Raw genomic sequence first — 20,024 nt, 5'->3', positions numbered from 1 at the left:
CACCTTGCGACAGTAAAAGCCGCTTAGATCAATGAAAAAAACATCAGTCTCCGGAACGCATAATTTGAGGCGTATATATGTATGTATATGTGTATGTATGTACGTTCGTGTGCAGGTACTTCTGGCAGTAATTGACGCACTCCCTTCAGCTGATGCTATCGTGATCGTCATCGTGATCGTCATCGTGACCGGGCATGTCCGGGCATCTCATTGCGCATCTGTTCTATTCCCACAGCACAGGTGTTTTGCCCCCGAGCCCTCCTGACCTCCACACGCCCACTACCTACATTTCCTCCTCCGCCGGCTCCTCCCGAATCGCTTCCAACCCGCGGGGCCGTACGGCATCCATCATCGTTGCAACACTGACGCTGGCGCCGGCGGCGCTGCTGCCCGTGATGCACCCGGTTCCGTTCCCAGCTGCGTACGGATCCACCGGATGTGGCGCCGTCGTCAGGTGACTCATCGCCGTCGCCGTCGCCGTCGCCGTCGGGGACATGAACAACGGTCGATCGGCCCCGCTGCCGTCTTCACTATTGCCGTACCCCTCACGGCTTTCATGACTGTCGCCGCCGCCGTTACCGGCCCTGTGACAGGTGAGCAGCGCCGGCAGGGCGTCACAGAGCTTGTCGTCGATGTTGTTCTGCTCGGGGTCTGGAACCAGCTCCCCACCGCCCCCACCGTCGCCGCCGCCGCCGCCGCCACCGCCGCCAGGCAACAGGTGCTCGTACCGGCTTGCGGTGACGGCGGCGGCGGCGGTGGTGGTGCTTACTTCAGAGCGATCCAACGCCGGCAGCGGGGCTTCTGCCGTACCACCTACACGTTCCTCAACCGCCGCCGCTGCCTCGACGCCGCCTCGCCTCCCAACTTCCGGAAATGGCAGTACGACAATATCGCTCCGTCGGACCATGGTGACGTCTGCGAGCGCAGGCATCACTTGCACGGCGCTAGCTGCCGCGCTGTCGCTGCCGCCGCAGTAGCCACCGCCAGCGCTGCTCTCCATCACCGCAGCAGCAGCGTCATCCACATGGCCCACAGGCCGGTGGTTCTGAGGTCCAACATGTCGTGCTTGCTGGTACGGCTGCTCGTACGGCTGCTCGCACAACTGTTGATACGGCGGTTGGTACGGTAGCCGCGGGTACGGCTCCCGCAGGACGGGCCCTTGCTGCTGCCGCTGCTGCTCATTTGCTGGAAGCCGGACACGTTGAGCCGCCGTGGCCTCACACGTTCGCTGAGTTGTACCCACCATCGCCGCGAACGCGGTGGCAGCCACCACATCCGGTTCGGGGGCACCCTGCAGCTGCTGCGGAAGAGCAGCGGTGCCCGCGGCCCATATAGCCGTCGCTGTCGTAGAAGCGGTATCTGGCAGGGTACCCCCCCCGACAGCACCCACGCCCACGCCCCCACCCACATAGGGTATTTGGGGCAAGTGCCAGTCGGGTGCAGCTGGGCCATCCCGCACCTGAGCTTGTAACGGGGGCTGGATGACCTTACCTCCGAGCTGTGCATGCGACTGCTGGTGTTGCTGGTGCTGCTGGTGCTGCTGGTGCTGCTGGTGTTGCTGGTGTTGCTGGTGTTGCTGGTGCTGCTGGTGATGGTAGTGCTGCTGTAGCAGTACGGCTTGATGGTGTGGCAGCTGCGGCGGAAGTACGGCAGGAAGGGCCCGGCCAGGCATAGCTGCAAAGACCTCACCGCCTATCCCACCACCACCACCACCACCGCCACGGCCGCCGCTTCCAGTCGCGTTGGTCTTGATGGTCATAGCAGCAGAGGGCGCCCAGGCAGCATCACCTCTTCCCAGGCAGCACCACCAAACGGCGAGCGACCGAAGCCGTGATCCGATCTCCTCAAAGCCGGGTCGTTGCAGGTGGTTGAGCTGCAAGCACTCCGAAACCAGCTCGCAGTACTCCGAGGGGCAGCCCGGGGGCAGGAGAGGGAAGTCGCAGTGCTGTACATAACCACCCGGAGCGACAGGATCCGGAACCCAGATCTGCAGCAGCAGCACACGCATGTCCAACTGGTGAAAGTGGTTCACGGTGAGAGCCACCCAGTAACTGAACAGGGCAAAATACAGAGAGGTATGTGCGCTAAAAGATTATATATCCGATTAGCTTTGGAACCCCTTTAAAGCGGCCCTGGGGGCGGATTTGCTCTGTGACACGGCGTTCATGAAGGTATGTCCATGTCCCTGGGCCGGCTGGTCTCTGCCGGTTACCGGCCGAAGACTGTTAACTCTCCGAGGAAATTGCGCAACCCTCGGGATCGAAAGCGACCTTCTGAAGCGCCACGCTGAGCATCAGCAGGTTTGACCGGCCTTCAGGAACGCTTGGACAATAGGGCAGTTGTTGGTTCTTTACAAAACGCCTTCCTGGTTGCCCTTTGCCGGAAGGAACGAAGGAAGGGCGCATCCGGCGATGAAAAAATACTAGCATCCCAAAATTCCACCGGTACACGTAGTTGATGAGTTTACTAGGAAATGGTGAATCCGAAAAGAAAGGAGTCGCGAGGTGTGTAAGGAGTGGCCGCTCAGCCGACCCTCGTGAGGGGGAGAGAGGGAACGCGCGCGCCCTGTCCGAGACTGAGAGGCAGGACGACACGTGCGGGTCAACTCGGATTTTACGGAGTTGCGTCTTAACAATCCTGATGCGGATAATGACCAGCCCCAGGCCCACACGGGGATGGTCATCTTCATCTTCATCGATGACAAGCTGGGGCCCCCGAGCCGCCGCATCTAAGGGCCATCCGCACCCTACACCGCTGTAGGCACCGTGGCAAGTCGACAGCTCGAGACCACATCACACGAGGGGCCGGGCCCGTCCGAAACTGGAGGAGCTCGCCCGCAAGAGCCATCGCGCTCCTGGTCGCGCTCCTGGACCAGGACCAGCACAGTCCCCCCCACCTGGGACGGACGGAGCTGGACATCCCCCAGCAACTCCCCCCCCACATTGACGGCTGCAATGTGACTGGTCAGCCCACATGACGAAGGACCTCCCCCAGGGGAAGACCGTAGGATGCGAAAGGGTTGTCGGCCTCAGAGTGCTATACGTGGTAGAGTACGCCAAGAAGGCGGCAAGTGAGCATGATGCCGAGGAGGATAGGACAGAAAGTTTAACAAGCCAGCTTTTGTGCCCATCCTACACGCACACCCTTTTTGGAGCACATCAGGGCAACGGGTGACTTCCCTGAGCAGTTCACCGCTACCACAATGTTGTAAACAACCGACTTCGAAAGGTTTCCTTTCCATCGCTTAGCACAGTTCGTTAGAATCACGTCACGACGAATGGAAAACATGCAGTCTACAAAAATGCAACAGTGTCAGCTGCCGATGTACTGTTTTTGAGGAGGAAGGAGTGAGGCGAAAAGAAGGAAGGACGTGCACGGCTATTGGCGACAGAAGGGGACCAACGAGACAGGCAAGGACGGGGGGGGGTGCCTGGCCCCACCGTGTGTGTGAATGTGTGTGTATGTGCGTAGTGGCAATAGTAGCAGTAGTAGCAGTAGTAGCAGTAGTGGCAGTAGTAGCAGTAGTAGCAGTAGTGGCAGTAGTAGCAGTAGTAGCAGTAGTAGCAGTAGTAGCAGTAGTGGCAGTAGTAGCAGTAGTAGCAGTAGTAGCAGTAGTGGCAGTAGTAGCAGTAGTGGCAGTAGTAGCAGTAGTGGCAGTAGTGGCAGTAGTAGCAGTAGTGGCAGTAGTGGCAGTAGTGGCAGTAGTGGCAGTAGTAGCAGTAGTAGCAGTAGTAATATAACTCACTGGTCGGCCCCAGTACAGCTCCCAAAGAAGCACCCCGAAGGCGTACGTGTCAGCAGCTCGGGACATGATGCCCAGCTGGGACAGCTCCTGGGGGGGCGGGGGGACCCGGGGGGGAGAAGGCGGGTGAGTGGGGGGCGAGGGTGTGTCAACACGGGGCGAACAGAACACAGTCCACTTACTGCCTAAGTGACCGATGCCTAAAAAGCTCAGAAGACCACAGATGGACGCAAACTATAATTGCTGACCTTATTGTACAACGTATCCGGTTCGAACCCCAAAGGGAACAGCTGCTGCCAAAACCTCACCCTTTCGTCCTCCCTTCTCCCTTTTTCCCCTTCTCTCCCGCCTCACATACCGGTGCCGCGTAGAACGGAGTGCCCTGTCGCAACCCGCTGACGTGGCTGTGCTCCATCTTTACGCTAAGGCCAAAGTCCGCTACTTTGATGGCAAAGCCGCAGCGACCGGCCAGAGGGTAGTCGCTGTACTGCGAAGACGCCGCCGCCGCTGCTGACATTTTGGTCCCGAGCCATCGACCGTTAGCCTGAGGGGTTTCGGAGCCTCCGCCGCGTGTTACCATCTTGAGTAGCACGTTCTGCAACAACGTGAGATAAGAAAGGTGCCAGGGGAAAAACACAGTTACGTGCCCTCAATTTCGCACACAACCTCTCTCCACCACACATACATGCACACATAGGATCCGTCTGCCAACTGCCAACTGCCAACCACCACTGACACAAAAACAAGCACACGCGTCCACGCTCCCACACGCACCTTGGGGTTCAGGTCCCCGTGTACGATGTTCTTCGAGTGCAGGTGGGCCAGCGCAGCTGCCACCCCTTGAGCGATATCCAGGATCATGTCCTGGCCATGTATGAGTGTGTATGCGTGTGTACGTCGAGTAGAGGGGGGCGCCCCCAGGGTAAAGGGAGGGGGGGAAAAGAGCACACCATGCGGGCAAGAGGTGAGGGTGAGAAGCGTGTGTGTGTGTATGCGTGCGTGCGTGTGTGTATTGATGGAAATCGGCCCAAGCAGTATATGAATTAGGAAAACACCAAGGGGTGTTCCGAGTTACCGGCCCGTAAGGCGCTGGGACAGGGAATCCGGTCGGTTGAGGTGGGAGGTGGGAGGTGGGAGGTAGAGGGGCCAGGGGGGCTGCGGTGCGAATGGGAAGGGGGAGCGACATCATTCAACGTGTCATCCCTCTTTCTTTCCTCCCCTCTTCGTTTCATACGTTCCCGCATCCGGGCACGATGGCATACAACGCCACTGCCACCGCACAGCCGACTTCCACTGTCTGCTCCCTGTGCGGCACAGAGGACCTCAGAGTACCTCAGAGCACCAAGTACTAGCAGCAGCATCCCCGCGCCCTTCTTAACTGCCTCTGTACCACTTACGATTCGCGGCGTGCAAAAATGGTGTGGGTGCGGGTGTTTCAGTTCTTGATGGAAGGTTCCGATGTCCAGCGCCCGCCTCAGAGTCCCCCCGTCAGCGAACTCCTGGATGATGTACAGCCGCCACTCCTGTTAACAATGGTGGTGGTGGTGGTGGTGGTAGCGGTGGTGGTGGTGGTGGTGGTGGTGATTGCGGTGGTAGATGAGGACGGCAATGTGGTGAAGTACCCAGGGGGGGGGCTGGAGAGTTACGGCAGGAGGCGGAGGCTGTGATCATACATCTGAGGCAATATGGTAATATGAGCGCAAAAAGCAGCCGCCGCAGTAGCAAGCGGCGTCCATGGCAAAACACATCACGTGTATGTCGGTACTCAAGGCCATCATCACAAAGATGTGGGCAGTGTGGGAATCTGGCAGCTGGGCAGCTGGGCTCGAATCCCTTCCTCCTTCCCATCCTCCGTCTCCTCCTTTCCCTCCCTCCCACCTTCCCTCCACCTCCTCCCACCCCCCCCCCGCCTCCCCCCCACGCGTACCTCAATATCTGCCAGGCTGCGGCTCCTGGCCTCGTGCCTAGGCAGCGGCTTACCGCTGGCATCGCTACCACCGGCTTCACCACCACCACCACCACCACCACCACCACCGCCGCCGCCGCCACCCTTGCTACCGCGTCTCAGCACCGCCATGGGCTTTGCGTCCACAGCGTACGTCGCGATGATGTTCGGATGGCTGATGGATTTGGAAAGGGCTGCCTCCTGCGAATGGCAATAGGGGGGAGTGGGGGGGATGGAGAGTGGAGGTCCCCAACTGACCCAGGGGCGGGGTCACCGGCATCATCACCAACTTAGGGTTTGGCACTTTGCCACCCGGGGGCTGCCGTACCGCCCAACTAGTTGACCTCACTATCCCGCGGGGCAGCACTATAACACTACAGCTACTGACCCACGGGTCACTGCCACCGTAACGGCACTCCTTTCCCATGCCTTTATACGTCTTGTGTTCCAGGATTTTCACCCTTCTTCTACCTTTGGAGTGGCCAATCCCCTCCCCGCCTCTTCCTCTTTTCGCTATAGCTCTATCTCCTAGTCCCAGGTCTGCACGCCCCGCTCCAGCGGAGATCCCCGTCCGCCCTCCCCTTATTAGACCTGCAGCGGGGGGCCCGCTGGTGAAGCTTAACCACCCTGTAACGACATACAGACCTGCAGCGCGATCCGCCTGTTGGTGGAGGCTGTGGAGAAGAGCACCACCTTGACCGCCACGGGCAGGTTGTGCCAAGTGCCCCGGTACACAGTTCCAAAGCCACCACTGGCCACCACATCCCTCACCATGAGCTGGTTGTCGTCAATCTGTGCGGTGTGGCGTGGGGTGGAGTGGTATGGTGGAAGGGCGGCCGCTCAAGGAACAGATGTGAGAGGATATTACATACATTTGTTAGGCAAACAGGCCAAATGCATTCTGTACAACTTATGGATTTCTACCCCGCGTGAGGTACGGCGCCACATCAAGGGGGGGGAGGTATGCGGTGGAGAAGAGAAGGCTTGCGGGGTGGAGGGGGTAGTAACGGGCGACTGGAGTGTGGTTCTGGAGCTACTGATCCCAACCCCTCACCACAACGCCTCTCTTCCCCCCGCGGGGGGATGTTAAGCCCACCCACCTACCCAAACCCCAACCTAAAGAAGCCGCACCTCGCCAGCCAGGTCCAAGCTCAATCGCAGTAACTCCTCCAGAACGGGGCTCTGAGATACTTGATGGTGAAGTCCAGGGGGGAGCGAGGCGGCGGTAGCGGCGGCGGCAGCGGCAGTGATGGTGCTGCCTGCTGCCGTACCCTTGCCGCACATGCCGCCGCGCTCGGCGGCCCCGCCGCCGGCCTCTTCCACGTCGCCGTCGTGGCCTGCTGGCGCCGCCGGCAGCGGCGCCGGCACCAACGTCCCTGGCCCCGTACGGCCGCCGGCTGCGACGTCTGTTTGAGCTGCAACCTGGCCGTTTCCCTCGACCGCAGGCGCTACTGCTGCCGCCGCTGCTGACCCTGCTAATGCTGACCCTGTGACTCCTGCCACCGCCGCAGTAGCCGCATGAGCGGCTGAGCCGGGGCTACTGCCGCGCTGCTGCGGCAGCGGACTCCCGTCATCTTTTTCCCCGGCCTTTTTGCCACAGCTGCTGCCGCCGCCGACGCTGCATGCTATCCCTGGACCTGGCGGTTGGCCCGCCGTACTTTTCTTGTCCCACGCCCGCTCCCTACCGTGCGTCCCTCCGGCCTCCCAACACCAGCTCATCCTCTGCACTAAGGCATGGGGCAGCGCCAGCAGCCCGGGGACTTGCTGTGGATTGGTAGCACCGCCGCCGCCACCCGCAGGGCTGCCGCCGCTGCCGCTGCCGGTGCTGCCACCCACACTGCTGCGGCTGCCGCCGGTAAATCCGGGTTTGGTTCCGGAGCGGAAACCGCGGCTGCCACCGCTGTCCATCATGCCGCCGCCGCTCTCCCGCCCGCCGGCCGCGGCTGCAGCAGCTGCGGTTGCGTTGGATAAATTGGCCACCCCCAAAATAGTCAGGTGTTTAAAGATTTCTGCAAGCTCAATGGCATTGATATTAGCGGGATCCGCTGCCGCTGCCGTAATTGCCGTCGCCGCCGTCACGGCGCACGCGCCGTCTGAACCGACGGCACAACAACTGGACGCGCCGCTGGTGGCGGCAGCAGCGGCGGTGGCAGCGGCGCCAAAGCTAGCACTGGTCGTGTGGCCGGCAACTATGGTGGCGACAGCAGTAGCCTGGCTGTCTGCCGTACTGCCGCCTGCACGCTCCAGCTTGGCCGCCACGGCTTGATCCTTACCCGCCAAGTGATCCAAAATCAGTTGCGCCAACGGATTTTGTTGGCTGATCTGCTCAAGCTGGTTGGCTTGTAAGCCTCGAAGGCCCGCTTCCTGCTCCTCGTGGCGGCGGGAGCGGCTGCGGCGGACGCCGTACATCAGCGCCGCCACCGCCAGCAGCAAGCAGCCGGCAGCGCCGCCGACGGCGCCGCCGACGATTGCGTGGGTGTTTGTACGCGCACTAGAGCCATTCCGATACGCACCTGTTGTTGGTTTCGGGGCGAAGTGAAAGGAAACCGTGACAGGATGGGCGACACGCCAGAAAGAGGGATGAGCTGAAAGCAGGTGTTGGGTTGTTTCAATTATAAGCTTTTAGTGGGATATAATGACAGTACGTGGCTCCTAATGGGAACATTAATCAATCAGCAAGAAAACCTCGCACGTGCGCATGTCCACGCCCATCTTTCAACTAAATGCATTTACCCCGGTGAAAAAAACCATTTCAATTTACATTCGTGTGTTCGGTCTGGTGTCTTTCGGCCTTTTTTTAGGCTTTTTATAAGTCGCTGTTCACCGCGGACAGCGCCAAATTTTGATGCTCCCCCTCATACCTTGCATGAGCAGCAGCAGGTCAGGTCGTTGAAGATCCGGATCCACCGCCAGTTCCAAATCGGTGGCTTCAACGGAGTTCATGGCCAGGCTGGAGATAACCACACGCCCGGACTCGCGACTCAGGAAGCTCAGCTGTGTGAGACAGAGTACGCGCGCGTGTGTGTGTGTGTGTGTGTGTGTGTGTGTGTGCGCGCGTGTGAGTGTGAGAGAGAGTGTGCATGTGCGCGCACGTGTGTGTGTGTGTGTGTGTGTGTGTGTGTGAGAGAGAGAGAGAGAGAGAGAGAGAGAGAGAGAGAGAGAGAGAGAGTGTGTCTGTGTGTGTGCGCGTGCGCGCGTATGCGAACATAAGGAGTGAGGAGGAGGCGGAGAAAGGGGAAGAGGAGGAGGACGAAAGGAGCGTTGGTTGTGCATCGAACTGGGAAGCAACTACAACAGCAACGACCGTATGAAGCTAAAACTCTCCAACATAAAACCTTAGAACCCTAAAACCAAGTCAGGAGGGGCAGCGCGTACTCTTGGAGGAGCTCCAGGCGGCTCCGGCGAGCAGCCCTTAGAATACAACACTCCTACACTCCTACATAAACAGCCCTTTTTTGCAGCACAAGCTGACGTCAGACCAGACATAAACAGCACCCTCTCATCGGTCTACCCCCTCTCCCCTTTCCACCGAGCTCACCGCCGCCCGGTAGCTTAAGCTTATTTAGTTCCGAACCCGGACCGCCTGTTTCCCCGACCGACCACGTACCTGCGTGCCCTGGGGTATCAGCTGAGCGCAGATGTCTCCGAAAAGACCTGGAAGCAACGGTGTAGCAGCAGCCCCGCCGCCGCCGGCGCCGCCATTGACAGCCCCAGACCATGATGACGATAACGACAGCGACGACGGCGATGCTAATGAGGCGCCCACGGTTGTGCTGTTGGTGGTAGTGCTGTTGGTGGTGGTGCTGGCGGTGCTAGCGGCGCTGTTGTTGTAGCTTTCCAGGCACCTGAGCAGCAGGTCCATCTCTTGCGAGGAGATGAGCATCCTGGTGGACTGGAGGCTCACACGCCGCTGCCCCGTGCTGTACGGAACAAGAGGGACAGTTCCCCGGGGGGTGCCGTACAGTCCGGGGAAGGGTTTCAGGGATTAGGAGGGGAAAATCCAACGGGGCACCCGGAACCGCACGAACTGCATACACCTATACATACATACATACATACATACATACATACATACATACATACATACATACATACATACATACATACATACATACATACATACATACATACATACATGACACATGTGGCGGTGATGGTGACGGGGAGGGTTGTGGATTACGAAAGAGGGGAAAGCTCTACCGCGGCGTGGTGTGTGTAGTCCTTTCCTTCCTTCCCCCCTCCGAGCTTTGTCCGTCCCTATCAACCCCATCTCCACCCGGGAGTAGTTAGTTTCCTTCCAGGTGCTTCTCCTTCACTCCCTCACCACGGACTTCCTTATACTCGCTCGAGTCTACTTCTGTCTTATCCGAAGCCCCTTCCCTGGCTTCTCAGAAACCCTCCTTAACCCACCGTTCGAAGCTCACGACCCACATCCCCATCTGCAGATAGCTCTGAGGTGACAACTGCTGAGCTGCATTCGCCGGCGTGTAATTCGCCAACCATCCGGCTCCACGCAGCGTCAAGTACTTAAACGCCACCTCACCACCACGCCCAACAGCGGCCAGAAGCCCCGTCCCCAGTCCAAAATCCAGCTCCACGCCGCTGTACGGCTTGCCCTGTGCGATTATACGACGCAGCACAGGCAGCTTCGCGGCGACGCTGCGAGGGAGCCCGTCCGCCACCGCCAGGGAAATGTTGTTTTGCAGAAGTAGGAGCACGGCAGTTGTATTGCTGTTCGTTAGGCCGTCGGCCTGAGCTAAACGAGTGAAGCGGGCGTCGGGAAAAGCGAGTGTACGGCGCAGCTGTGCAGCGGAGTAAATGGCGACGGTGTACGGCGGTCCAGCGAAGATGTCTGAGCCTAGGAGCTGGTCGACCCCGGTGAGGGGTCGCAGCAGCGGCGGCAGCGTCATCAGGTGCTCGAATGATGGGCTGCTGCGTATCGCATCGTCGCTGGCAATGGCAGTGGCAGTGGCGTTGATGACCGGGGCGGATAATGGTTGCGTGATGATGGTGATGTTGGCGCACGTTACTCCCATGCCGGTAATCTGGCTGAATGTGAGGCTTTCGTTGGTGATTCGGGGATACTTTGGAAGGGAAGCAGAACGGTATGGGATGGGATGGCGGGCGGGGAGAAATAAGGGATGAATGAATGAATGAATGGATGAGTACGATGGAGAGGCACGAGTCAGAGGCCAGGGTCAGGCTCATAGTGAGAGGGTTGCAGAGAGTGCAGAATTTCAAGTAAAGTCATTGCTAGTACTGCTGCTGCTGCTGCTGCTGCTGCTGTTGAATCGGTCAACAGAGCCAAAACGTCGTAGGGGTTAGGCCGCGCAGAGCGAGGGGGGAGGGGATAATGCGGGGCAAAGAAGTCGAGGAAAGGGAGTCGAGAAGGTGGGAAGATTGTATAATGGGTGGGGTTGGTTGGGGGCCAACATGGGGACGGCCATGTGAGTCATAAAGTGCCAAAGTAAAATTCTGCGAAAGCTTTGCTCATATGTCCCAGCAGCTATGCAGCCATGCAGCCAGGTTGTGCTTTTGTGGAAGGTGGGGAGGAGTTCTAAGCGTCAAACAGGCTAGGGTATCAACCAGGGGATAGGAGGCCAGGGGAAGGTGCAAGATGCGCAGTACAGATAGCTCAAGGTACAGATCGGTCAAGACGGTAGAGAATACAGAGTGGACCGCCATTGCCGTACGGTAGCGGAAGCAACTCCGCCCACAGGGGAGCATTCGCGCGTTAACCATCTTATGACGTACGACAAATACATACGACAAAACAATCCCCCAAACCGTCCGTCCACCACAGCACCACAGCCGCCATAAAGACACCGGGGGTTCTCACATTATCCATGCTTCCGATCAAATGCTGCCAGGCTGCCAGAGCCGCAACCGCCTGCAGAGGATTGCTCAGTATGGATGTCCAGAACAGCAGGTGCGCGAATTCATCACGTGCAATAACACCAGTGGTGTTGACCATGTGCAGCCGGCCCTCTCCAACCACATTGAGGTCCCTGGGGGGTTTCGGAGGGTGAGGAGGGTGAGGAGGGTGGTTTTAGGTTTTAGGTTTGGCAACTGGTGGCTTAGGTGTTGTCGGAGTACTACGGTGCGCGCCAAAACGTAGAGATGGAGAGATAGAGGAAATTGTGAGGTCCTGCAGCGTGGAGAGGTAGTGGACTATATTATTGTAGGCCTTGCCTCTCCCGCTGTCCCGCCCACTGTCCCTCCCTCCCTCCTGAAGTACTTACCCACGTCTCCTCTCCACCCAATATCCAGACCCCCAGTCGCGGCAAACACCGACATCACACTGCTCTCGTCCCACCCCTTCCGCTCCGTTTGCGCTCCATCCCTTCCCCCTATTTCCTTCCCGGCCCTTTCCCCCCCGGCCGGGTCCTCCCTGTACCGCATTCTCCCTTACCTTTCAAAATTGAACGCCCAGATTGGCACAGTGAACACACCAACCGGTGCCGTTGCAAGGTTCGTCACCACCAAATTGTGCATTCGCACAAACGCGGCACCGCGCAATTTAAACAGATTCAGGCCGCCAGCAAAATCCAGCACCAGCAACTGCCCCGGGGCGCATTCAAAGGTAACATTCGATGTGATGAAGAGCCCGCCGCCGCCGCGCGGCCAACGACTCACATCCAGCGTTACGTCGCTCAGCAGGCGCAGCACGGTCATGTGTGTTTCACAGCGTGCCAGATGTGTGCTTTCAAGCGTGGTCAACGCGTTGACCAGGTCGTCGTGGCTGGAAACGTTGACAATGGTGGGTGGGAGCGTTTGGGGGCAGGCGGATGGCTGGATATCCGCATTCGCTGCGCAGGACAGCGTGAGGTCCTGCGGGGGATGAAACAGCGAAGAGTGGCCGCAGCGGGATGCAGCGGGACGGGACGGGGTGTGTATGAGTCCAGGACGGGCAGAAAGTCGATGGGTTAAAACGTTTTGGTGCGGTGACCTGACCATCTCTAATGGTGGTCATGAAATAGCAGCAGCGATATTGTTCTCTATATCCAACATGCAAAATATCTAAAACCCCTGAAACTGAGATGCATAGGTGGCGAGAGAGAAGCTGGTAACAAAAATGTGACCATTCGCCTTAGTGGAAGTAGTTTGCGGTTGAGCAGCGTGCAAGTGTGTTGGCGAATAGGGTGATAGGGCTCGGTGACTCTGAACGGCCGCCCGGGTCTAGAACCGAGAGGCGCTACGGATGCCCTGTCGTGGCTTTCTGTGTCGTACGGAGTTCATGTGCCTCACCTCCACCCAGACCGGCCCAAGCCGGGCGTATTTGATGAAGAGGTAGGGATACACCAGCTGCAGGAGGGGTTTTAGGGTTTTTAGGGTTTTTAGGGTTTAGGCAGGAAATGGGAGGCGAGCATTCCACGTGGTAGAGCTGGTACGCCTGTGTAACGGCTACAGACAGATCACAAACGTTCTGTTAGGAGAAGACAACACGTGGAAGTCCGTAACAATAAGGTATGTGATGTGCATGTGTGTATATGGTTGTTAGAGTGGGCTCCAGACGCACGAAGAGTAGAACCAGCGGGCCAGGCACTGGCCGTGCATTACTGCTGCACCTGAGACAACCAGGGCAGTCAGGGCACCCACCCTGGCCAGGCAATGCAAGGCGCCTAGATAGACTGCAGAAAGCGAACTCAAACGGCTCAGAAACGGCTCGGAAACACACAACCATTGGGGAATTTGCCAATAGGCTCCCCAATCGGCGGATGTCCTCGGACCCCCACCGTGTGATGTCCTCGGACCCCCACCGTGTGATGTCCTCGGACCCCCACCGTGTGATGTCCTCGGACCCCCACCGTGTGATGTCCTCGGACCCCCACCGTGTGATGTCCTCGGACCCCCACCGTGTGATGTCCTCGGACCCCCACCGTGTGATGTCCTCGGACCCCCACCGTGTGATGTCCTCGGACCCCCACCGTGTGATGTCCTCGGACCCCCACCGTGTGATGTCCTCGGACCCCCACCGTGTGATGTCCTCGGACCCCCACCGTGTGATGTCCTCGGACCCCCACCGTGTGATGTCCTCGGACCCCCACCGTGTGATGTCCTCGGACCCCCACCGTGTGATGTCCTCGGACCCCCACCGTGTGATGTTGTAGGTAACGGCCCCGCATTCTTGCTGAGAGAGCCCGTATGTATGATGTGTGAGAGCCCGTATGTATGATGTCACCCTAGCCGACTTCTCAGTGGATCGCTCAGGTTCAGCACCCACCACCGGCATCCAACGGAATCTGCCGGATCAACGGCGGCTCAACTCCATTCCTGGTCGGCTCGCGAGTCAACTTTATCCCAGGTCACCACCGTCCATCGACTAGGGGGCACTCTTACCTTCCACCATCGGAAGGATTTTCGACCTGACATGGTCTCGATCCCGGAACCTCGGGGGGCATCGTATGTATGTATGTATGTATGTATGTATGTATGTATGTATGTATGTATGTATGTATGTATGTATGTATGTATGTACAGATGGTATGTACGTATGTATGTACATATGTATGTATGTACATATGGTATGTCCACAGCCCATACTGGCAGCACGCGAAAGGCGGGAAGGTATGTGCAATTGTGTGTATGTTACAAAACTCAGTGGCTTCATCAAAGCTGTGCGCCTCTGGTGGAGCAGAGGACGGCGCCCTCCTCTGCTGGCCCGGACATGGGCCCCCGTTCCTTGCCGTACTAACGTCATCAGATCTCACCCGGTGGTTTGGCGTAACGTTTCTGGCGACGTTGGAAAGGTAGTCCCTGTTGTCGCGTACGAGGTTTAAGCCGGCGAAGAGCTTCAAGAGGCCGTCACAGGGCACGCTGGTAATAACTGTATGCAGGAGCTGAAGCCTGCCACTCCCGGATAACTCGACATAAAGCTGAAGGTTTTCAATTAGATTTGTCAGCTGCTGGTAATTGCTGGCAATGCTTCCGGAGGACGTGGGTGTGCGACCTGGAATAGGCCTGGCTCCCCAATTGAGGTTGAACCCCAGTAGTAACAACTCCGCATCTGCCCCGTGGGATTTGAAAATTTTACTCGATAAAGTAAATTAGACTCGAAGTCAATTTGCGATTTGGGACATATCATTAGGTGAAGGAAGAACGCACCGTTCCGGACGTCGAAGTAAGCGGGAACGTAAGCTGTTCCATTCTCGACCTCCCAGAGCCGAATTTGTGCAGCCGAAAAGACACTGAAAAATGACTCGCCAACTACAACTTTCCTTCCAATGATGGGCAAGCTCCGTGCCGTTGAGTTGTATTCGGGAAGCGCCCTTAGCTCCTGTGAGCTTCCCACAATGTAGGAGTATCTAGGATCTTGTAGGAGAGCATCCAAATAGGGGTAATATGAGCCGTCATCACTAGCAAGGGTAAAGTTAAGCGAGGTGACGTATTTGGTGAACAATGTAAGAAGCAGGCAGATATATACATGTGGGACCCGGTATGTAGATGGACTTATTGCTGGATGCGCCCAGCTTGAGATAGGCACCATATGTAGAACCTATTTATAATACACTGCGATAAGTACCGAAACAGACTTTAATAGAAGCATAAACATGATTCAATATTGTCTCTTAATAAATATAGCTACCACAATTCAGAATCATAGCTTGGATTCATGGTGGAGTCGCGGCGTAGTAAGCATTGGTTAGTACAATCGTACGAGCGGTAGGGACTGCAATGACGCGGCTGGTGACGCCTGCAGGCATACGTTAGATAATGCTTCAAGCTTCATTTAATTACCATTAGTTACATAAACTCTAGCAACCTTATGTGGTGCTTAAAGCAGTTACAGAGACTTAAATGCTCGCAACAACGGTGGTACGACAGCAAGTGAACTCCAACATACCGAGCATCCGCGCAAATCAGTCTCTCTCTCTCAATACCATTTAACGTCTCTTCGCTAAGGTAGCGAGTAGAGACAACCAAGAGCCAGCCAAACTACACCCCTCCCGTCCCCCCCCCTGGTGTAGTTTGGGGTGGGGCGAGCGACAAGACCACACAACCAACCACCCTAGAGGTAACGCCCTGAGACCCCGGCGACTAAAGTAAATCGTCCTAGCAATCGCAAGACCGCTAAGGCGAGAAGCAGGCACTCAGTTGCGGGGCCGCACATTGCGGTCGTGACGATGAGGATCAAGGTATCGCTCCAGCACAGCCGGAGTCCGAAGCTGACTGAACTCCATCAGGGCGGGAACTCCCGCACCGGCCGACGCAGCGGCCTGCAGGGCACCCCGGCGGAAACTGTGCACAGTTTCCCCGTCGTACAACTGAGCAGCCCGCAGGTGTAGCCGTAACCGCGCGGCAAGAGTGGCGCTCTGCAGCGCTTCCGCCTTGAAAGCCCGCTGGTCCGCCGTCAGCGGGCGAAACAGCGTGTCTTGGACAGTGCTCCCAGGAGGGGCACCAGGCTGGGCGCAAGACCACATGTAAAAAGCCAGAGTACGCGGGATGCAGTAAGGGGGGTCCTCACTGTTGGGCCGCAGCAGCACCGCGGGGCCACGCACCAGCCGATAGGTCTTAGTCCCCCGCTGACGGAAGCAGAGGGTAGGACATCCACCAGGGCCCCAAGACCATGGCGGAGGTAGCGGGAACCCAGAGTACGGTCGGTCAGGCTGCGAAGGTTCGACGAAGTCACCCACCCCCAGCTTCCCGATATCGTGACCCCTCTGGGCAGTCTGCCACAGGAGAAGCACGCACAACAGGTCCCGCAGGAAGACCAGTCGGGGCAAAGCTTCGTCAGTCACCACCACTTGCGACCACAAGTAGCCCACGAGAGCACGGTACTAAGACAAAGGTACTGCCGAAACCTCGGTGTAACCCCCGGCGACCTGGGACCGCTGATACGACGCGCGGAAATCCTCAACCCAGATGCAATCGCAAGGGTTGCCTTGGCCGGTGGAGACGTCGAATCGACCACCCCGGCCCACACGGCTGAAGAAACCACTCAGGCAGGACAGGTGGGACTTAACGGCGGCAGGCCCAACGGGGCCGCCACTTCGGCCCTGATGCCGGGGCAGCCACCAAACCGTCATATAGACGAGCACGTCGTCTGGCGTACAATTCCACCAGTCCCGACCACGACCATGGCTGGAAAGCCAACTCAGGAACTCGGTGACGGCACCATCCTGGCGGGACACCGTAGAAGAGGCTAGGGCACCAAGGAGCATCTGGTTGGCCGCGGCCAGACCCCGCTGGTAAGACGCTTCTTGATCCGCGGCTGAAATGAGGGGCGAAGGGCGGAGCCGAGCGATAACCTGGTCTAGGCGACCGCGAGCCACACCCAAGGGGGCAGGTGCCTGCAGTCCGAGAGAATCGCTTAGGAGAGCGCTAGAGCAGGGTCAGCAGCCAAAGGACTTCTCTACCAACCTGGGCAGGAACGCCCAGCGGGAAAGGCCGGCTAACGGGGGGCCCAGCGGATCCGGCGGCGGCGCCGGTGACAACCCCAGGGCCAAGAAAGAACTCCTACGGCAGGCGAGACACGATAATCAGCCAACATTGCACACAGAACAGGGGGCAGCAAACGGATAACCCACAGAAGGCGCCAAAGGTGGAGACTCGAGAGAGGGAGCCGACAATCCAACCAAGGAAAGCGGACCCCCCGGAAGGCCGAGGCCGCCAGTGCGAAGAGGGACCTGCGGGGAGACGGGCCCGTCTATCGCAAGCGCAAAGGACAACACAATAGCTCGGCGACACCTCACCACACCACGTAAGCCCCATCCAGGAACAAAGGAAGGCTGCGCGGAGCTAGTCGCGTCAGTGCCAAGAAAGGCTAAGCCATCGACCTGGGCACGACAGCGGTACGGAAACGCATCAGAATGATCGCACATTCAGGAAAACCGGGAATCAGTGGTTTACATCTAAGTAATCTAAACCTAAGGAGAAGGAGATCAGTCGCGATGCAAGTAGGCAGATGAACAGGGCGTAAATCGCCCACGCACATTGGAGACCGCAGTAAGACGCAAGAGTAGCCAATAAATTTCCCTGTCATAAATGCAAGCATCTTACCGCCGCTCTGGACCCAAGGCTTAAAACTTGCGGACCAGCCGAAGACCCTCCCACCCACCCATTAAGCGCATTGGGATGTGGTGTGGCCTGATTAAACATTGGGATCGGGTGTAAGGCTGGACGCAAAGGCCCACTTCACGCTAGTCCGGTACGGAGCGACGAGCATTTACATTCAAGCACTCCGCAAACCAGGCAGCAGGTTCTTGCTCTCTTCCCGATTCGCTTACTTAATACCAGGCTGTACAAAATAATACGGCCTTCGTGCACAGCTTCAATGAAAACATAGTAGGGCTGCAAAAATCGAATTCGTACACAAGCAGGCGGGCCCCGTCAGGGCCCTTTCGGGGGCGCCCCTTACTAAGCTGGTTCAGGACGTTTCGTGACTTTCCTGCAGACCATCACGTGGCCGTACTGCTGCTTCCCCTCCTCTCCTCAGACAATGTTACGTTCCCGCCTCGAACACGGTGTATAGTGGCCGGGGAGGATGTGCAGGCAGAGGTGCGCCGCGTCGCGCGGCCAAACAAGGACCTCTCGAACTCCCCGAGTCCACAAGAGACGTTTCCGACCTGATGTAAGAACCCCGAATACAGGCTCCCTCAGGGGTCTCCACATCAAGCCATCACCTTCAAGAAACGTCGGAGTTGGGTTGCAGTGTGGCCCATGTCGGAATCTGCAGGCTTCCATGAGCCCCGCCGGCCAGCAGCCGTCAATTTTTAAAAGGGAACCGCGAACGGGAATAGAAAGGTCGGCGCCCGGGAAGAGGTACGTGGACTTGCAGTGCATATCATTTGGGGGTGGAGGTGGAGCAGTGCGCCACACGGTGGGGGGCGACTTTGATCTCGGAAACCACTTGATGGTGACGGTGGAAGCGCGGGCGGGTCGGCGGTTTGGACCCAACAGCTACGATGCGATAAAGTCTGACAGGTTGGGACGGATGCGACCATCATCCAGACTCTTGACTCTCCTTCGACGTGATCCGGAGGAAAGGGAAGAGCGAGCGGGACTGGGAGAAGAACCAAGAGACGTGGGCGCGTGCGTTCAGACAGACCAAATAGTCATCAAACTGAAGGTATCGACAACGACGAACAGCAACATCGACGTTAAGAAGTTCACGAACGGAATGGAACGCGCAAGCAAGCATCCGATCGTTATAAATAATTCAGCCAGGCGCTCTCCCCGCTGTGTGTGGTGGGCTGAAATGGCATACGGCACCCGTACAGTGTGATCCACAGTGCGACTAGGCACCTTTCATGAACGGCCCCCTAATGGGCGCCCCTAAGGCTTCGACGAACCCCTCCGCACTTGTGCTGACACTGTAACAGTAACTGTAAGTGTAACTGTAAACTCGAAGGGGGCACTGATGATTCAGGACGTGGTGCTGAACGTTGGAAGGTTGTGACAATGGGGCTTCAGACTCAGCTAGTTGTTACACAACGGACTGGATGGTCCCCACCCCGTCAAGCTGCGACTGACCCTGTTCTCTCCCTCAAGCAGTGACGCTGGGGTGGAACGGTTTTCATTGCGCTTAAAGGACCCAGGACAGCGACGTCGCCGGGGGTTGAGGCAGAACAGCTTCGGTTGTTTTTGCGGCCCACGGGAATGGACCCTGATATTACGGCGACGGGGTGAGGTGAAGCAGTTTGCCTGGTCTTTTTGAGGGGGGTTGTATGGGCCTGACATCAGGGCAACGTGTCGAACGGCAACGTGTCGAACGGCAGCACACATTGTTCCAGGGTTCATGTCATAGCCACCGCTGGTAAAATCCATTCAGAGCCAGAACAGTGGGCGGGGTTTTGGATGTTGGGGCGGGTAAAGTAAAGTTGGGCGAGCAGGAAGAGGGGTAAGGGGCGCTGTAGAGGCTGGCAGAGAGGGGAAAGCCTGAGGAGTGGTCCGTGTGGTGATCACTTTACGCATGTGAGCTCATAAAGGCCCAAAGGCGCCAGGAGGATTGCGAGTTCATGTGAAAAAGAAAAAACTCGCAGGTTCAGATTAGAATCTGAACCAGAAAGCTGTTACAAGGGATCTAAAAAATTGTCGTACGAGAATACAACTAGAATGCCAACTAATTCCCAACAGCGGCAACTTTTTAACACGTCTTCAAGGCCACTACACCAACGGCCAGCCACATGTGCTCGCCCAGGACGCTCCCCCTCTCAGGCCATTTACAGACTCCAACATACTCCAACCTTTTGACAACACCTTTTGACCATTTCGCACAACCCAAACCGTTCGCACATCGTATTCGCACGGACATCGCATAGCTGGTTCTCTCGAAATGGCTGTCGAGTATATATACTTGCTAATACTGCTTCTAATTCCGCTTCTAATGACGATAAT

The 20,024-nt window shown here is 57.7% G+C and overlaps 1 protein-coding gene across 1 annotated transcript; it reads right to left on the bottom strand.

Moving 5' to 3' along the window:
- Window positions 1-283: 283 nt before the first annotated feature.
- VOLCADRAFT_107729 (uncharacterized protein) lies at window positions 284-17,867 on the bottom strand (the record flags this gene model as incomplete). Its single annotated transcript, XM_002957473.1, has 23 exons — window positions 17,688-17,867; window positions 17,381-17,464; window positions 17,216-17,314; window positions 17,049-17,144; window positions 16,749-16,978; window positions 14,793-15,043; window positions 13,424-13,818; window positions 12,936-12,992; window positions 12,100-12,518; window positions 11,527-11,695; window positions 10,098-10,771; window positions 9,533-9,607; window positions 9,295-9,341; window positions 6,819-8,200; window positions 6,333-6,479; window positions 5,670-5,888; window positions 5,140-5,265; window positions 4,517-4,606; window positions 4,101-4,337; window positions 3,792-3,832; window positions 2,897-2,960; window positions 1,460-1,987; window positions 284-1,300 (listed from the first exon to the last, which is right to left on the bottom strand). Exons 1-23 carry the CDS (start codon window positions 17,784-17,786, stop codon window positions 284-286), a joined length of 6,546 nt encoding a protein of 2,181 aa, XP_002957519.1. The 5' UTR covers window positions 17,787-17,867.
- Window positions 17,868-20,024: the final 2,157 nt, after the last annotated feature.

Source organism: Volvox carteri (assembly GCF_000143455.1).
Source record: "Volvox carteri f. nagariensis unplaced genomic scaffold VOLCAscaffold_74, whole genome shotgun sequence".
NCBI lineage: Eukaryota > Viridiplantae > Chlorophyta > Chlorophyceae > Chlamydomonadales > Volvocaceae > Volvox > Volvox carteri.
The sequence above is the reverse complement of the archived record's forward strand: the minus strand, read 5'-3'. Positions and strand labels throughout refer to the sequence as shown.